This window comes from Notolepis coatsorum, assembly GCF_963971535.1.
Source record: "Notolepis coatsorum genome assembly, chromosome: 4".
Classification (NCBI taxonomy): Eukaryota; Metazoa; Chordata; class Actinopteri; order Aulopiformes; family Paralepididae; genus Notolepis; species Notolepis coatsorum.
Genome location: NC_140168.1, coordinates 4,382,404 through 4,400,687, shown reverse-complemented (window position 1 = coordinate 4,400,687; position 18,284 = coordinate 4,382,404). Strand labels below are relative to the sequence as shown.

Here is an 18,284-nt window from a genome sequence, read left to right as displayed (position 1 = left end):
TTTATTTTGATATTTGACCAATGTATTACACTCTCATCTTTGGAATGTCACCTACCAGGGAAAAGACATCGGACACGAGCTTTAGCTGCAGCCCACAACGTTACCGTCCATGAGATAGAAAACACAGGAACACTACTTCACATCGCTGCCAGAGATGGACTCGGGAGGCTGCTGGACACGACGAGGGCCGGGGCGGCGAGGTTGTCCAAAGCCAAGACCCGTTGGCGCTTCTCGCGGTCTGCGCGGCATCAGCGGATTACGTTATGCAATTGCGGCGTTATCGACGTCTGCACATAGGTGGGTCTGACCGCCGAGCCGCAAGCCTCCGGACATTTTGTAACAACGCAGACGGGGGGGGGGCGTGACTGCCGTCGCTATGGTGACAGAGCGCGCACTCCGCTCTACGAGCCACTCCGACCGCGGTAACTATGAAACGGCCGACGACCGCACAGACACAAGAAGGTATGAGGGCGGTGTCGGAGTCCACGAGGGGGCGGGACTAGCAGAATCTGTAACACAACGACAGCTTCCCGTCCGGACCGTCTGAAGCTCCGCCTCGGTTCTGTACATTCGAAGGCCGATCCAGGCTTCAGAGCGACACGCCATTAAACGAGAACGTAAAAAAACGAAACAAAAAAAATTAACAGATTATTTTTTCCCCCTTGTGTACAAAAACATAATAAAAAAAAACACCAATCACTTGGTCGCCATCTGACCAGGCCTCGCCAGCCCCTTGAAGACACGCAGCTTGCCCGCTCCGCTGAGGTCGAAACTGTAGTCCGTGGTGATGTAGGGGAGCTCGCCCTCGAAGCCCACCTGGAGACAAACAACACAAGAGAGGGGTCGGTGAGAGGGGTGAGAGGGGTCAGCATGAGAGGGGTGAGAGGGGTCAGGATGAGAGGGGTGAGAGGGGTCAGCATGAGAGGGGTGAGAGGGGTCAGCATGAGAGGGGTGAGAGGGGTCAGGGTGAGAGGGGTGAGAGGGGTCAGGATGAGGAGAGGTGAGAGGGGTCAGCATGAGAGGGGTGAGAGGGGTCAGGATGAGAGGGGTGAGAGGGGTCAGGATGAGAGGGGTCAGGATGAGGAGAGGTGAGAGGGGTCAGGATGAGGAGAGGTGAGAGGGGTCAGGATGAGGAGAGGTGAGAGGGGTCAGCATGAGGAGAGGTGAGAGGGGTCAGGATGAGGAGAGGTGAGAGGGGTCAGGATGAGGAGAGGTGAGAGGGGTCAGGATGAGGAGAGGTGAGAGGGGTCAGGATGAGGAGAGGTGAGAGGGGTCAGGATGAGGAGAGGTGAGAGGGGTCAGCATGAGGAGAGGTGAGAGGGGTCAGGATGAGGAGAGGTGAGAGGGGTCAGCATGAGGAGAGGTGAGAGGGGTCAGGATGAGGAGAGGTGAGAGGGGTCAGGATGAGGAGAGGTGAGAGGGGTCAGGATGAGGAGAGGTGAGAGGGGTCAGCATGAGGAGAGGTGAGAGGGGTCAGCATGAGGAGAGGTGAGAGGGGTCAGGATGAGGAGAGGTGAGAGGGGTCAGCATGAGGAGAGGTGAGAGGGGTCAGCATGAGGAGAGGTGAGAGGGGTCAGCATGAGGAGAGGTGAGAGGGGTCAGCATGAGGAGAGGTGAGAGGGGTCAGGATGAGGAGAGGTGAGAGGGGTCAGGATGAGGAGAGGTGAGAGGGGTCAGGATGAGGAGAGGTGAGAGGGGTCAGGATGAGGAGAGGTGAGAGGGGTCAGCGTGAGGAGAGGTGAGAGGGGTCAGCATGAGGAGAGGTGAGAGGGGTCAGGATGAGGAGAGGTGAGAGGGGTCAGCGTGAGGAGAGGTGAGAGGGGTCAGGATGAGGAGAGGTGAGAGGGGTCAGCGTGAGGAGAGGTGAGAGGGGTCAGCATGAGGAGAGGTGAGAGGGGTCAGCGTGAGGAGAGGTGAGAGGGGTCAGCATGAGAGGGGTGAGAGGGGTCAGGACGGACGTTCAGGGGTTTATTCATGTGATAATTAAGCCTACTAAAAAGTAGTGGCATATTTATGATGATGAATTTTTTTTTAAATAATGGGGCAAGTTTGTTTGAAAACAAGGCTCTTCAGTAGAGATTATGAATGAATGGGAGTTATGTACCAAAAAAAGAAAACGGACAGAATAGGAGTTATGGCACAATTATTACACAAAGGACAAGCTGTGTTCATGTCATGATGCATCGGGTATTGTGTTAGGAATTGCAAAAAAAGAGCAATAAGTATTACAAATCACGTTGGGCACCGTGAACATACTAACCAATTTTTCTTTATTTCAGAATAGTTTTAGTTCAAATCAATGGATTCAGTTACATTTAGAACTCGTGGACAGAGAGGGACGTTGAGATTAAAGGACGCTGCTCTTAGAAGCCTGTGCACCTCAGTTTGTGGGGCGGCTTCATGGAACCGACTACGAGTGGAAACGAAACACAGTTCAGAAATAGATACAAAAGTAAGCACCGAGAGACAAATACAGATCTGAGAAACTGATAGTCGCTCTCAGGGAATGTTTTGATTTCTTAAACAAATTAAATAAATGGTTGTCTTGTATTTTTTCTGTTTTTTTTTTTAAACCTCATTTTATTTATCATCATTTCTTCTCTCTCTCTTAGATAGTAAGAGTTGTATTTAAAATAGGACAGCCGAAACCCGTCCAATCTTTCGCCATCGACTAAAGACGCACTTCTTCAACCATTATCTGAATTAAAAAAAAATATATATATATATATATATAACCCTAACTAACCTTACTGTCATGCACTTGTCCTAATAAACTAACCTACACTGTAGCACTCAACACTTTATGAACATTGTTACTCAGCTGATAGAGTTGTGCCCTTCCTGATGGCTTGTCGTACAGAACTTGTAAGTCGCTTTGGATAAAAGCGTCCGCTAAATGACTAAATGTAAAATGTTATATTGTAAGATTTTGAAACCTCATTTTATTTATCGTCATTTCTTCTCCCTCTCTTAGATAGTAAGAGTTGTATTTAAAATGTTATGATATTGTAAGAAAGGGGCAGGACCAGAAAAGCCGTGCTTCCTTCTCCAACTCATCCCCGTTTTTGTTTTTCCATCGGAGGATGAAGACGGACTCAATTGTTCACGTTTACATTTCGTCTTTTTACGGCGATTTGACATTGTAGCATTTGAGCTAAATAAAGAAGATCAAAGAGAAGAAGGCGACCTGTGTTGTGAGGATGCAGGAGGGCGTCGAGACGGCGCCCAGGAGGAGACAATTGACCATTCGAAGAACGGACGGCTCGACGGGGGTCAACAGGTAGTAGAGGCCTTGCACCATGTCGATGCCTCGCAGCACACCTGAGAACAGACCACACGTCAGCACCTGACCACACATCACCTGAGAACTGACCACACATCACATCACCTGAGAACTGACCACACATCACATCACCTGAGAACAGACCACACGTCATCACCTGACCACACATCACATCACCTGAGAACAGACCACACGTCATCACCTGACCACACATCACATCACCTGAGAACTGACCACACATCACATCACCTGAGAACTGACCACACACACATCACCTGAGAACTGACCACACATCACATCACCTGAGAACTGACCACACATCACATCACCCGAGAACTGACCACACATCACATCACCCGAGAACTGACCACACATCACATCACCTGAGAACTGACCACACATCACATCACCTGAGAACTGACCACACACACATCACCTGTCGAGCCTTTACATTCACTATGACTTTAATTCACTTTAATTAGTTAAAGGTGCGGTTAAGTGGTATTTCCTTGTTACAATACGTGTTAAATAGCTCTACACCCTGACAGTCATCACTGATACAGAGTGTCTGGTCAGTAACATGGGTCTCCCAGTCCCTCCTGCTCTGCAGTAAACAGTCATCACTGATATAGAGTGTCTGGTCAGTAACATGGGTCTCCCAGTCCCTCCTGCTCTGCAGCAAACAGACATCACTGATATAGAGTGTCTGGTCAGTAACATGGGTCTCCCAGTCCCTCCGCTCTGCAGTAAACAGCCATCACTGATATAGAGTGTCTGGTCAGTAACATGGGTCTCCCAGTCCCTCCGCTCTGCAGTAAACAGCCATCACTGATATAGTGTCTGGTCAGTAACATGGGTCTCCCAGTCCCTCCTGCTCTGCAGTAAAGAGCCATCACTGATATAGAGTGTCTGGTCAGTAACATGGGTCTCCCAGTCCCTCCGCTCTGCAGTAAACAACCATCACTGATATAGAGTGTCTGGTCAGTAACATGGGTCTCCCAGTCCCTCCGCTCTGCAGTAAACAGCCATCACTGATATAGAGTGTCTGGTCAGTAACATGGGTCTCCCAGTCCCTCCGCTCTGCAGTAAACAACCATCACTGATATAGAGTGTCTGGTCAGTAACATGGGTCTCCCAGTCCCTCCACTCTGCAGTAAACAGTCATCACTGATATAGAGTGTGAAGTAAAATTTGCTTCCTGCACTGGTAGAATTTATTTTACTCAAAACTAGTTTTTATGGGCGGCTAGGTGGTGTAGTGGGCAAGGCACTCGCCACCAACGCAGGAGACGCTGGGTTCGAGCCCAGCTCTCGGCGTTGCTACCAGCTTGGCTGGTCGCTCATACTAACACAATTGGCAGTGTTAGGGGTGGGAAAGCTGGTGGGTGGGTCCTGGGCGTTGTAAACAGCGACTCCTACAGTTCGGTCGGGGCGCCTGCACAGCGAGGGAAGGATCTGGAGGGAGGTAGTGTGACCTCCCACACGTTACACTCTCCCAGTGAGAGTCTGCGCTGCCAGGCTGGCTGCCGGCTGGCTGGCTGCACATGTGTCGGAGGAAAGCATGCGACAGTCTCCGGCCTCCCGGACCAACAGTAGGGGGGGGTGCGCAACAACCAGGAAGGGGGTTGGGAATTGGCATAACGACTAACAGTGGATGGGAGAAAATCGGAAAAAAGGAGGGGGAAAAGATAATAAAAAATAAAAAAAATAAACTAGTTTTTATTTCTTATCGTTGTCAGACCATTTCTTCAGTGTGGAGTTCTCTCTCCTGATTGGATAAAGTGGGATACCAGGAAATGTATTTAGTGTTTACTGCAGAGCAGGAGGGACTGGGAGACCCATGTTACTGACCAGACACTCTGTATCAGTGATGGCTGTTTACTGCAGAGTGGAGGGACTGGGAGACCCATGTTACTGACCAGACACTCTATATCAGTGATGGCTGTTTACTGCAGAGCAGGAGGGACTGGGAGACCCATGTTACTGACCAGACACTCTATATCAGTGATGGCTGTTTACTGCAGAGCAGGAGGGACTGGGAGACCCATGTTACTGACCAGACACTCTGTATCAGTGATGGCTGTTTACTGCAGAGCAGGAGGGACTGGGAGACCCATGTTACTGACCAGACACTCTATATCAGTGATGGCTGTTTACTGCAGAGTGGAGGGACTGGGAGACCCATGTTACTGACCAGACACTCTGTATCAGTGATGACTGTTTACTGCAGAGTGGAGGGACTGGGAGACCCATGTTACTGACCAGACACTCTATACCAGTGATGACTGTTTACTGCAGAGCAGGAGGGACTGAGAGACCCATGTTACTGACCAGACACTCTATATCAGTGATGGCTGTCGGGGTGTAGAGCTATTATTTTAACATGTAGACCAGTTATTTGAACATGTAGACCACTTATTTTAATACCAAAAAAACACCACTTAGTGCACCTTTAAGTTTAATTGGGCGAGTCGAGGCTCAAGCCGCCCGTCTGCCTTCGGAGACGTATCCAGTCAGAGGCAACAGGATGATCCACTGCAGCATGAAACACTTTGTGACTCGTCTTGTCACGTTTAGTAAGCAGCGGTGGTTTGGGGGTAATCGTTTATTTCTTCCCCGTACCACATCCATATCCCTGTCGCAGTCACATCTCTGCCTCCAGAAACAGACCGTAGCACTAAAACTCTAAATCACTCCCGATAGTTTATTGCAACACTAGTATCAACTCTCTACAACGGAGCCGTTCTAGTGCAACCCGTGGAAGGAGGGTACTAGTCGGGGCCAAATGACTCCGAGCCGCGGCGACGGTGGTTCCCGCGGCGGTGGTGGAGCACACAGCGGGGGGGGACAAGAGGAGCAGTGTTACGTACCGAAGCCCACACAGGGGCAGATGGGAGCCTGGGAGAGGAGCACGGGGCGCCCCCTGCTGGAGACCTGCTCTCCCAGGCAGCACAGGCCCACCAGGCTGCCGTTGGCGGCGTACAGCATGTGAGAGAGCGCCACCTCGCAGTGGGTCACGCCCACCGCCACGGCTGAGTGAGGAACCTGTGTGTGGAGGGGGGGGGGGGGGATCGATTAAGATTCATCATGCAGCACAAGTACAGTACAACGAAAAGATGTTTGGCATCCAACCAGTGCAAATGTAGCAGTAAAGTGTAATAGTAATATACAATGTACTACACAGGTGATTAAACGGAGCATAAAATATATAAATTGGTACTACTGAGTAATAGTGCTCATCATCAGATGTATGTACAGAGTTGTAGTATTATTATGTACAGTGATACAGGTATAAAGACACTATGGTAGTAAGTCATACTGGCCAGCAGTGTAATGTTGAGCACACACGCTCTTTATTACACATTTAGGCACATAGCGGATGTAAATCTTACTGAACTGTGTGGTGATATAAAAGTGACACATGACGCCCAAAACTGCCATTTTATTTTCAATGACATTCCCTCAAATATTTCAGATCAAATTATCTATATAATTGTCTTTGCCTATTCATGCTTTCTCCCATTTTTGTTGTTATGCCAATTCCCTCCCGGTTGTTGCGCTGCCCTACTTTTGCTGCCTCCTCTGTTGGTCTGGGGAGGGTGTAGACTACCACATGCCTCCTCTGTCGGCCTGGGGAGGGTGTAGACTATACCACATGCCTCCTCTGTCGGTCTGGGGAGGGTGTAGACTACCACATGCCTCCTCTGTCGGTCTGGAGAGGGTGTAGACTACCACATGCCTCCTCTGTCGGTCTGGGGAGGGTGTAGACTACCACATGCCTCCTCTGTCGGTCTGGGGAGGGTGTAGACTACCACATGCCTCCTCTGTCGGTCTGGGGAGGGTGTAGACTACCACATGCCTCCTCTGTCGGTCTGGGGAGGGTGTAGACTACCACATGCCTCCTCTGTCGGTCTGGAGAGGGTGTAGACTACCACATGCCTCCTCTGTCGGTCTGGGGAGGGTATAGACTACCACATGCCTCCTCTGTCGGTCTGGGGAGGGTGTAGACTACCACATGCCTCCTCTGTCGGTCTGGGGAGGGTATAGACTACCACATGCCTCCTCTGTCGGTCTGGGGAGGGTGTAGACTACCACATGCCTCCTCTGTCGGTCTGGGGAGGGTGTAGACTACCACATGCCTCCTCTGTCGGTCTGGGGAGGGTGTAGACTACCACATGCCTCCTCTGTCGGTCTGGAGAGGGTGTAGACTACCACATGCCTCCTCTGTCGGTCTGGGGAGGGTGTAGACTACCACATGCCTCCTCTGTCGGTCTGGGGAGGGTGTAGACTACCACATGCCTCCTCTGTCGGTCTGGGGAGGGTATAGACTACCACATGCCTCCTCTGTCGGTCTGGGGAGGGTGTAGACTACCACATGCCTCCTCTGTCGGTCTGGGGAGGGTGTAGACTACCACATGCCTCCTCTGTCGGTCTGGGGAGGGTGTAGACTACCACATGCCTCCTCTGTCGGTCTGGGGAGGGTGTAGACTACCACATGCCTCCTCTGTCGGTCTGGGGAGGGTGTAGACTACCACTTAGGCGAGTGCTTAGACCTCTACAGTACCCCGAGTGCTTAGACCTCTACAATACACTACCCAGAGTGCTTAGATCTCTACACTACACTACCCAGGGTGCTTAGACCTCTACACTACACTACCCAGGGTGCTTAGACCTCTACACTACACTACCCAGGGTGCTTAGACCTCTACACTACACTACCCAGGGTGCACTGCTTAGACCTCTACACTACACTACACTACCCAGGGTGCTTAGATCTCTACACTACCCAGAGTGCTTAGACCACTACACTACCCAGGGTGCTTAGATCTCTACACTACCCAGGGTGCTTAGATCTCTACACTACCCAGGGTGCTTAGACCTCTACACTACCCAGGGTGCTTAGATCTCTACACTACCCAGGGTGCTTAGATCTCTACACTACCCAGGGTGCTTAGATCTCTACACTACCCAGGGTGCTTAGACCTCTACACTACCCAGAGTGCTTAGATCTCTACACTACCCAGGGTGCTTAGATCTCTACACTACCCAGAGTGCTTAGACCTCTACACTACCCAGGGTGCTTAGATCTCTACACTACCCAGAGTGCTTAGACCTCTACACTACCCAGAGTGCTTAGACCTCTACACTACCCAGAGTGCTTAGACCTCTACACTACCCAGAGTGCTTAGATCTCTACACTACACTACCCAGAGTGCTTAGACCTCTACACTACACTACCCAGGGTGCTTAGACCTCTACACTACACTACTCAGAGTGCTTAGACCTCTACACTACCCAGAGTGCTTAGATCTCTACACTACCCAGAGTGCTTAGACCTCTACACTACCCAGAGTGCTTAGACCTCTACACTACACTACCCAGGGTGCTTAGACCTCTACACTACACTACCCAGAGTGCTTAGACCTCTACACTACCCAGAGTGCTTAGACCTCTACACTACACTACCCAGAGTGCTTAGACCTCTACACTACCCAGAGTGCTTAGACCTCTACACTACACTACCCAGAGTGCTTAGACCTCAGTCTACACTACACTACCCAGAGTGCTTAGACCTCAGTCTACACTACACTACCCAGAGTGCTTAGACCTCTACACTACACTACCCAGAGTGATTAGATCTCTACACTACACTACCCATGGTGCTTAGACCTCTACACTACACTACCCAGGGTGATTAGATCTCTACACTACCCAGAGTGCTTAGACCTCAGTCTACACTACACTACCCAGAGTGCTTAGACCTCTACACTACACTACCCAGGGTGCTTAGACCTCTACACTACACTACCCAGGGTGCTTAGACCTCTACACTACACTACCCAGGGTGCTTAGACCTCTACACTACACTACCCAGGGTGCACTGCTTAGACCTCTACACTACACTACCCAGGGTGCTTAGATCTCTACACTACCCAGAGTGCTTAGACCACTACACTACACAGAGTGCTTAGACCACTACACTACACTACCCAGGGTGTATTATTACCTGGTAAGGCGTGAGGCTGTGCAGAGGCCTGACAGGGCCGGAGTCTCCGGGCTGCAGCTGACTGAGGTAGGCCAGCAGCGACAGCTCTCGCTGCTCATTACTACGCTGGTGTTTCCTGTCGAACACAAAACACACCGCAGGACAGACACACGGACAAAGAGAAAGACATGAGCACAAAGAAAATAACACGCTTTTAACACCCCTCTATTCGCTCATTTATCACTTAAAGAGGATAATTAGGGTTGTTGTTGTTGTTTTTCTCTCGACCAAGCATCAGCTAGCGTCGTACTGATCGATTCCACATATTGACGACCGTGAATCAGACAAGAAGATGGATACCAATTTCCTCTCTGTGTGTTCAGAGACAATGCATGCGTGTGTGTTCCGGTGTGTGTGCTAAACTAACCGCTGTGTGTACCACTAAAACATTGAGTGTCGTTGCATGCCGAATAAAGACCTCTGCAACAGGTCCTGCATTATTATATATATAAAAAAAAAAAAAAAAAAAAAGCCATCGGACTGCAAGCTAGCATAGCTTAGCACAAATGAATGGAAGCAGATACGGACCGGCTAGCCTAGCTGTTGGCCAAAAACACCTCTCCCATGCAGAGTTTTAAGCTATAGGCTAGTGGTCTGTATCTGTGTACTTGGTAAATCGGTATCCATCTTCTTGTCCGCTTCCAATTCCTCTGTGCTAAGCTAGGCTAGCTTGCAGCAGGATAGCTTTCTACTGAACGCACAGAGAGGAAATTGGTATCCATCTTCTTTAGGGATGCACCGAAATTTCGGCCACCGAAAGTTTTCGGCCGAAAATGGCCTTTCGGCTTTTGGCCGAAAGAGTTTTTTCACCGAAAATATATCACCGAAACAGAAACAACCTGTAACCTAACGCGTGTTGTTGTGATGATGTCGCGCTGTCGGGAGTCGCGCTGTTTCTATGTAAACTCTGCGCGCAACGCGTCCAATAAATGCGTCTTTAACATGCTTTTATATCCTTATTTACTATATGCCCGTCGCGGTTAATCACTGAGTGATCTAATATGCATATTATTCAGAGCGAGAGGGGGGGGGGGATTGTGTTTCTCACATTGACGCCGTCTGTCTGTCGCGCGTCTACTGTGCCAAAGTCAAGAGAGCGCATTCATTTGGGGACTAGAAAGGTGCGCTCAGTAGAGCACAGATGTCCGCTGCCGCAGCCAGAGAAAAGATGGAATTAATGTACTGTATGCATTCAGAAGTGCTGAATAAATGTTTTATGGACCCATAATAGTGATTATTTATTATTTAAGTTAAGTTTTGCCATAATCATATATTTTTCCATAATCATAATTCCACAACATTGGTAAAAAAAAATCTATTCTATATATGAAATTTTCGGCCTTTCGGCATTCGGTTTTCGGCCAACTGTTTTCTATTTTCGGTATCGGTTTCGGCCAAGAATTTCCCATTCGGTGCATCCCTAATCTCCTTGTCCGACTCTGAAGACGGCGAGCACATTTCCCCATAACGTCGGCGTGTCCCTTTAACGAACAAGGCTAAATGAGAGGGGTGTTATTATTATACAAGAGCAATGGGGAAAAAAACATTCAACCAATTGATCCCAACGTGGACCGGTAGCGCCGGCCGGGGGGTCACTCACGCCGTGCCTTGGCGTCCCACCAACTCGAACTCCGACTGGACCAAGAGGTGGACGTAGCTCCTGGGGGGACTGTGGCTCTCCGTGAACTCGTCCAGCGCCGTCTGGGCGGGCGGGTGCGTCTGGCAGCCGTGCGCCGTCCTCAGGAACTCCGGGGTGAGGGGGGGGCAGTGGGTGGAGCCGCCGTGACCCATCTGGACCACGTGGGAGACCGGGAACAGGCGGAGCAGATCCACCAGCAACTGCAACCCAAGACCTGTGGACAGAGAGCGTGTTTAGATCAGGGGGGGGGGGGGCCCTAACGGTGTCTGTGGAGTAGGGCTGGGGGGGGGGGGGGGGGGGGGGGGGGGGGGGGGGGGGCGCCCCTAACGGTGTCTGTGGAGCAGGGCTGGGGGGCGATTCTTGCAAAAATGTGAATCACGATTTTTCTCTCTTAAGAATTGAGATCACGATTCTCTCACACGATTCTTATTTTTTCAATAAAATCATTTATTGCACTCCTTCTTAAACAGACAACATAATGCTTGATTTAAAGGTGACATGCATTATAATTTCCAAATGATAATTTCCAAAAATAATTTAAAAAAAATAATCCAAAGATTTTTATTAATTTTTTGCAGTCAGGCCACTGAACTTAGAAGCAGGCCAGGCCAGTGTTTCTAGTTGCAGCAGCGCAATAGTTAGATAACCTAGGTGGGGAACAACCAGGAGATCACTGCAACTCACACAAGTTGGAGAACTATCTCTCTCTCTCTTGCTCTCACACACACACACACAAAAGGAGCCGCATGTGATTGGTGGAGGCGGGACCCTTACAAAAAACTGTTGTTGCTAATCATGGACACATGCTAGCCTGTAATAACCCCCCCCCAGAAAAATCTACTTTGCATTTGATATATTGCAAATATATGCCATCACACACACTGGCATTTAAAGGGTTAGAATTATAAAGTTAATGTGGTGTTATGATCACCACATATTATGCCCCCAAGTGACACTGGCACAATGACACTGACTGCACTGCACTAGTCCATACTGGATCCCTGCACTCTTCACTTTATATATATATATATGTATTTATTGATTAATCCCCCACTGCACTGTTTCGTTTCTTGTCTGTGTTGGTGTTGTTTACTGTGAAAAAAGAAAGGAAATGCATACACTGTATTGCTGCAACAATTACCAATGTGTTTTACACAAATGGCTAAATAAAGGAATCTGAATCTGAAGTTGAATAAAAGATTGTATTCATTTCAATCTGACATTACAAAAAAAATGAAAATCCATCAAAATCAGTGTTGTTGCTAATCATACATATGCTAGCCTGTTTTTTAACAATAATTTGTGATGCCATAACAAACACTGGCATTTAAAGGGTACAAATAAAAAAAATGCCTGCACCAGAATGCAGGAAATGAAGTCTTTGTAACAAGAAATGTCCTGGTGGGGGACCCCCAGACCCCCTGCTTAAAAAGTGGCCTGACTGGGGCTATATTTTGCACTATATTTCCTGGCCTGAATGATTTCCCCAGTCCGGCCCTGGTTAAAAGCCTCCAATGCTTATTAGTGTGTGTGCGTTTGAACGTGTGCATGTTTCAACCATACATTTCCATTTATTAAATTTATTTTTTTACCTCCTATAATAGTGGGGGTCGCGGCTCTCTGACACCGTTATTTTTGGGAACCCCTGGTCTAGTGTGTTCATTAGATGGGTGAAATCCTCTTTCAGTGCCTCTGTGCCTGTTTTCGTAGGCAGTTAGCCTCTGGTATGCGTGCCATTAGCGTTAGCCACGCTTCTAGGCCTCTTTTCTTTTGGAAAGAATGATAAAAAAATAAATAATAATAATATTATAAATTTTTCTTTTTTTTGTATTGACTAAGAGGTTGGCTAGTCGACTACGGCTCCTTTCGACCGATTAGTCGACTAATCGACTAATAGGGGTCAGCCCTAGTAGACAGTGACATAGACAATGGCTCAGGAGGTAGAGCAGTCGTCTGGTTTCCAGAGGTTCCCGGTTCGATTCCCGCTCCTCCCGGGCAGCTTGTCGTAGTGTCCTTGAGCAAGACACTTAACCCCTAACGGCTCCCGTTGAGCAGGTTGGCACCTTGCGTGGTCTCGCCTCCGCCGTCGGTGTGCGAGTGTGAACGTGTGAGTGAACGGGTCAAATGTGAAGAACAAATTGTAAAGCGCTTTGGATAAAAGAGAGATATAAATGCAAATGGAGGCTCCTGGGACCACAGAGCCTCACCAGCCTACACTGTACAAAGTAGAGACGGGCGTCGTGAGTAATGTTTTCCCAGGCCGAGGACTCGCATGAATGACTAGAGTAGTTCTTGAGTACTCGTTGAGAGAAACACAGTTTTAGAACACATCTTAACCCTTTCACTGCCACACGACAGCCGGTTATAACCCTTTCACTGTGACAATACAGAAGGTTAGCCCTTTACTATCACACACAACCGACGGCGACGCTCCCATCATTAGCTCCGTGGATGCTATAACTATGTGTGACGGTAAAGAAGGGTTAACCTTCTGTGTCGTGTGGCAGTGAAAGGGTTTAAAGAGGAGCGTCGCAGCAGCAATGACCAGATATTGCGCGGAAACCAACGTCGCACACACAAGCGCTACCGATTTTTACAGTGGTGGAAAGTAGTAACTAAGTATTTTTGGGATGATGATGATGATGATGATGATGATGATGATGGGAGTGACACTGACCTTTGACCCAGCCCATGGTGTTGATGATGATGGGCGTCTCTCTGCTCTGAGAGTGCCGGTGCCACAGGGACTTGAGGGACTCCAGGTAGCGCTCCAGGTCCGACTCGCAGGACGACTGGCCGTAGTAGATCATGTGGTCTGGCGTGCGCTGGTGTGTGAAGGGAGGGCCTGAGAATACACACACACACAATATGTAGCGCTGCACCTACTGTGTACCACTTTAACTAGCGCTGCGCCTACTGTGTACCACTTTAACTAGCGCTGCGCCTACTGTGTACCACTTTAACTAGCGCTGCACCTACTGTGTACCACTTTAACTAGCGCTGCGCCTACTGTGTACCACTTTAACTAGCGCTGCACCTACTGTGTACCACTTTAACTAGCGCTGCACCTACTGTGTACCACTTTAACTAGTGCTGCGCCTACTGTGTACCACTTTAACTAGCGCTGCACCTACTGTGTACCACTTTAACTAGCGCTGCGCCTACTGTGTACCACTTTAACTAGCGCTGCACCTACTGTGTACCACTTTAACTAGTGCTGCACCTACTGTGTACCACTTTAACTAGCGCTGCACCTACTGTATACCACTTTAACTAGTGCTGCACCTACTGTGTACCACTTTAACTAGCGCTGCGCCTACTGTGTACCACTTTAACTAGTGATGCACCTACTGTGTACCACTTTAACTAGCGCTGCACCTACTGTATACCACTTTAACTAGTGCTGCACCTACTGTATACCACTTTAACAAGTGTTGCACCTACTGTGTACCACTTTAACTAGCGCTGCACCTACTGTATACCACTTTAACTAGTGCTGCACCTACTGTATACCACTTTAACTAGTGCTGCGCCTACTGTATACCACTTTGACTAGTGCTGCACCTACTGTGTACCACTTTAACTAGCGCTGCACCTACTGTATACCACTTTAACTAGCGCTGCACCTACTGTGTACCACTTTAACTAGTGCTGCACCTACTGTATACCACTTTAACTAGTGATGCACCTACTGTGTACCACTTTAACTAGTGCTGCACCTACTGTATACCACTTTAACTAGCGCTGCACCTACTGTATACCACTTTAACTAGTGCTGCACCTACTGTATACCACTTTAACTAGTGATGCACCTACTGTATACCACTTTAACTAGTGCTGCACCTACTGTATACCACTTTAACTAGCGCTGCACCTACTGTGTACCACTTTAACTAGTGATGCACCTACTGTATACCACTTTAACTAGTGCTGCACCTACTGTGTACCACTTTAACTAGAGCTGCACCTACTGTATACCACTTTAACTAGCGCTGCACCTACTGTATACCACTTTAACTAGCGATGCACCTACTGTATACCACTTTAACTAGCGATACACCTACTGTGTACCACTTTAACTAGCGCTGCACCTACAGTATGCCACTTTAACTAGTGATGCACCTACTGTGTACCACTTTAACTAGCGATGCACCTACTGTATACCACTTTAACTAGTGCTACACCTACTGTGTACCACTTTAACTAGTGATGCACCTACTGTATACCACTTTAACTAGCGCTGCACCTACTGTATACCACTTTAACTAGTGCTGCACCTACTGTATACCACTTTAACTAGTGCTGCACCTACTGTATACCACTTTAACTAGTGATGCACCTACTGTGTACCACTTTAACTAGTGCTGCACCTACTGTATACCACTTTAACTAGTGATGCACCTACTGTATACCACTTTAACTAGTGATGCACCTACTGTGTACCACTTTAACTAGTGCTGCACCTACTGTATACCACTTTAACTAGTGCTGCACCTACTGTGTACCACTTTAACTAGTGCTGCACCTACTGTATACCACTTTAACTAGTGATGCACCTACTGTGTACCACTTTAACTAGTGCTGCACCTACTGTATACCACTTTAACTAGTGATGCACCTACTGTGTACCACTTTAACTAGTGCTGCACCTACTGTATACCACTTTAACTAGTGCTGCACCTACTGTATACCACTTTAACTAGTGATGTACCTACTGTGTACCACTTTAACTAGCGCTGCACCTACTGTGTACCACTTTAACTAGTGATGCACCTACTGTATACCACTTTAACTAGTGATGCACCTACTGTGTACCACTTTAACTAGCGCTGCACCTACTGTATACCACTTTAACTAGCGCTGCACCTACAGTATACCACTTTAACTAGTGCTGCACCTACTGTATACCACTTTAACTAGTGCTGCGCCTACTGTATACCACTTTAACTAGCGCTGCACCTACTGTGTACCACTTTAACTAGTGATGCACCTACTGTATACCACTTTAACTAGTGATGCACCTACTGTGTACCACTTTAACTAGCGCTGCACCTACTGTATACCACTTTAACTAGTGCTGCACCTACTGTATACCACTTTAACTAGCGCTGCACCTACTGTGTACCACTTTAACTAGTGATGCACCTACTGTGTACCACTTTAACTAGTGCTGCACCTACTGTATACCACTTTAACTAGTGATGCACCTACTGTGTACCACTTTAACTAGTGATGCACCTACTGTGTACCACTTTAACTAGCGCTGCACCTACTGTATACCACTTTAACTAGCGCTGCACCTACTGTATACCACTTTAACTAGCGCTGCACCTACTGTATACCACTTTAACTAGCGCTGCACATGCTCTATACCACTTTAACTAGTGATGCACCTACTGTGTACCACTTTAACTAGCGCTGCACCTACTGTATACCACATTTTAACTAGTGATGAAACTATACCACTTTTTAACTGCCAATACTGATTCAGAGTCCTAAACTGATAACAGGTAGAGTGATGTCACCAATGCACAATCTATTACCTTTACTGAATCATATAGACATTGAGAACATTTGTTTAGGGTCACTGGACAGAGATTATTGCGATACAATTAGCTTTTCATCATTAGAGAGATCATCATCTAACATCATAATCATTCTATGTTTCCGTCATGTGACACGTGGCTCTTGGTATCTGACTTTAGTTTGGGGGAAATCTCTGATACAGATCCCCTGTTGTGGCCCAGTTTCAGAGCTTCTGCTTGCAGGTTTTGTGGCCGGCCAACGATAAGATTCGAATTCACTGGCCAAATGGAAAATTGAACAGTGACATTCTTAGGTGTCATTGTTGATGAAGGCCTTACATGTAAAAATCATATTGAGCTAGTTTGCAAAAAAGTTATGAAATCATATGTCATTATTAGAAGGATTTCTTCTCTTGTGAATCGCTCATGTCTTTCGACACTTTATTATAGTTTGATATACCCATATTTATCGTATTGTAATATTATTTGGGCCAGTACTTTTCCTACTTCTCTTCATAAACTTTTTATATTGCAAAAGAAATTCATAAGGCTGCTTGCCACTACTTCTAAATAATCACCTTGAACCATCTGCTCCTCTTTTTAAACAACTTAAAATACTATCAATCTTTGATATGAATGTGTATACCAGATATGTATTTTTATGTTTAACTGCACTTTTTATTTAGATTTATTTCCTATTGTTTTCCATAATTTTCTCATATCAAACTCCAGTATTCATTCATATCCAACAAGGCAATCAAACAATATTCATCGTAATTTCTTCTGCACAACATTAGGTCAGTTCCGTATAAGATTTAGAGGTCCTACTATTTGGAATTCAAAACCCTCCATAATAAAGATGTGCTCATCCATTTCATCACTCAAATCCAAGCTTAAATATACATTGTTAAATGAATAGCTTCAATCTCATAAAACCATTCATGTCACTTGTGTTTTACAGTTTCATGTTAATTTGTTTAGACTAATTATTAATGTTGTTGTTTTTGTTATTATTACTTTGATTATTATTGTTATTATCTTATTATTATCTTAATATTATGAAAATAGTTTTATGAACTTATTTCACTTTACTTTTGTGTTTATTTTTTTTATCCAATGATTTAATGAGTTGAGGCCCGTCTGGGTCTCTTGCCTCTACTCAGCACCTTTATACACTTTCTGTCACGGTCAATGTTTTTACTGTTTTGCTGAAATGGTGGGAAATAAATACGGTAAATAAAAATAAATAAAAAACAGTCAAATGCATGAAAACATGGTCAGAAGTTAATCATAAGTACTTATTAGCCACAGGTAGGGTGACCAGGTGCCCCCCTTTTGGTTGTACTGTCCCACCATTTGAGACCGCGTCCCACATATTGAGAGGATGTCCCTCTTTTCGAAGCAAAAAAAAAAAATATATCGAACATATCGAAATATCGAATTCCTGTCAAGTGATCAAGTTTGAATATTTAAAACAGATGTTAGGTGGTAACAAGCCGACTGCCAGTGCCAAGATGAATGTGGAGAGATATAATTCTGTATTTAATTTGTATTTATTTTGATTTAACCTTTATCTATTTGGTGAAGACGAGTTATTCTAATAAAAGAATTTACATTATCTATCTGTCCCACTTTGTCCCACCAAAATCTTACTGTTGTCCTGCTTTTGGACTTTTTGCATCTGGTCACCCTAGCCACAGGGGTCTCAACAACGCTGGATATAACAGAGGGCTTTGTGATTCTTGTTGAACCCGCGACGGTCGCCAGAAGGTGACGTCACTGCCAGAAAATG

General features: G+C 46.9%; 1 protein-coding gene across 1 annotated transcript in view; it reads right to left on the bottom strand.

Annotated features, from left to right (window-relative positions):
- nol9 (nucleolar protein 9) overlaps positions 1–18,284 on the bottom strand; it is a 69,725-nt gene continuing 51,441 nt past the window's right edge. Inside the window, exons 8-13 of the mRNA XM_084312519.1 lie at positions 13,645–13,812; positions 10,929–11,181; positions 9,290–9,404; positions 6,153–6,327; positions 3,188–3,321; positions 1–816 (exon numbers count right to left, since the gene is read on the bottom strand). Of these exons, the coding sequence (XP_084168645.1) occupies positions 697–816; positions 3,188–3,321; positions 6,153–6,327; positions 9,290–9,404; positions 10,929–11,181; positions 13,645–13,812 (965 nt within the window). The 3' untranslated portion in view covers positions 1–696. The remainder of the gene's footprint in view (positions 817–3,187; positions 3,322–6,152; positions 6,328–9,289; positions 9,405–10,928; positions 11,182–13,644; positions 13,813–18,284) is intronic.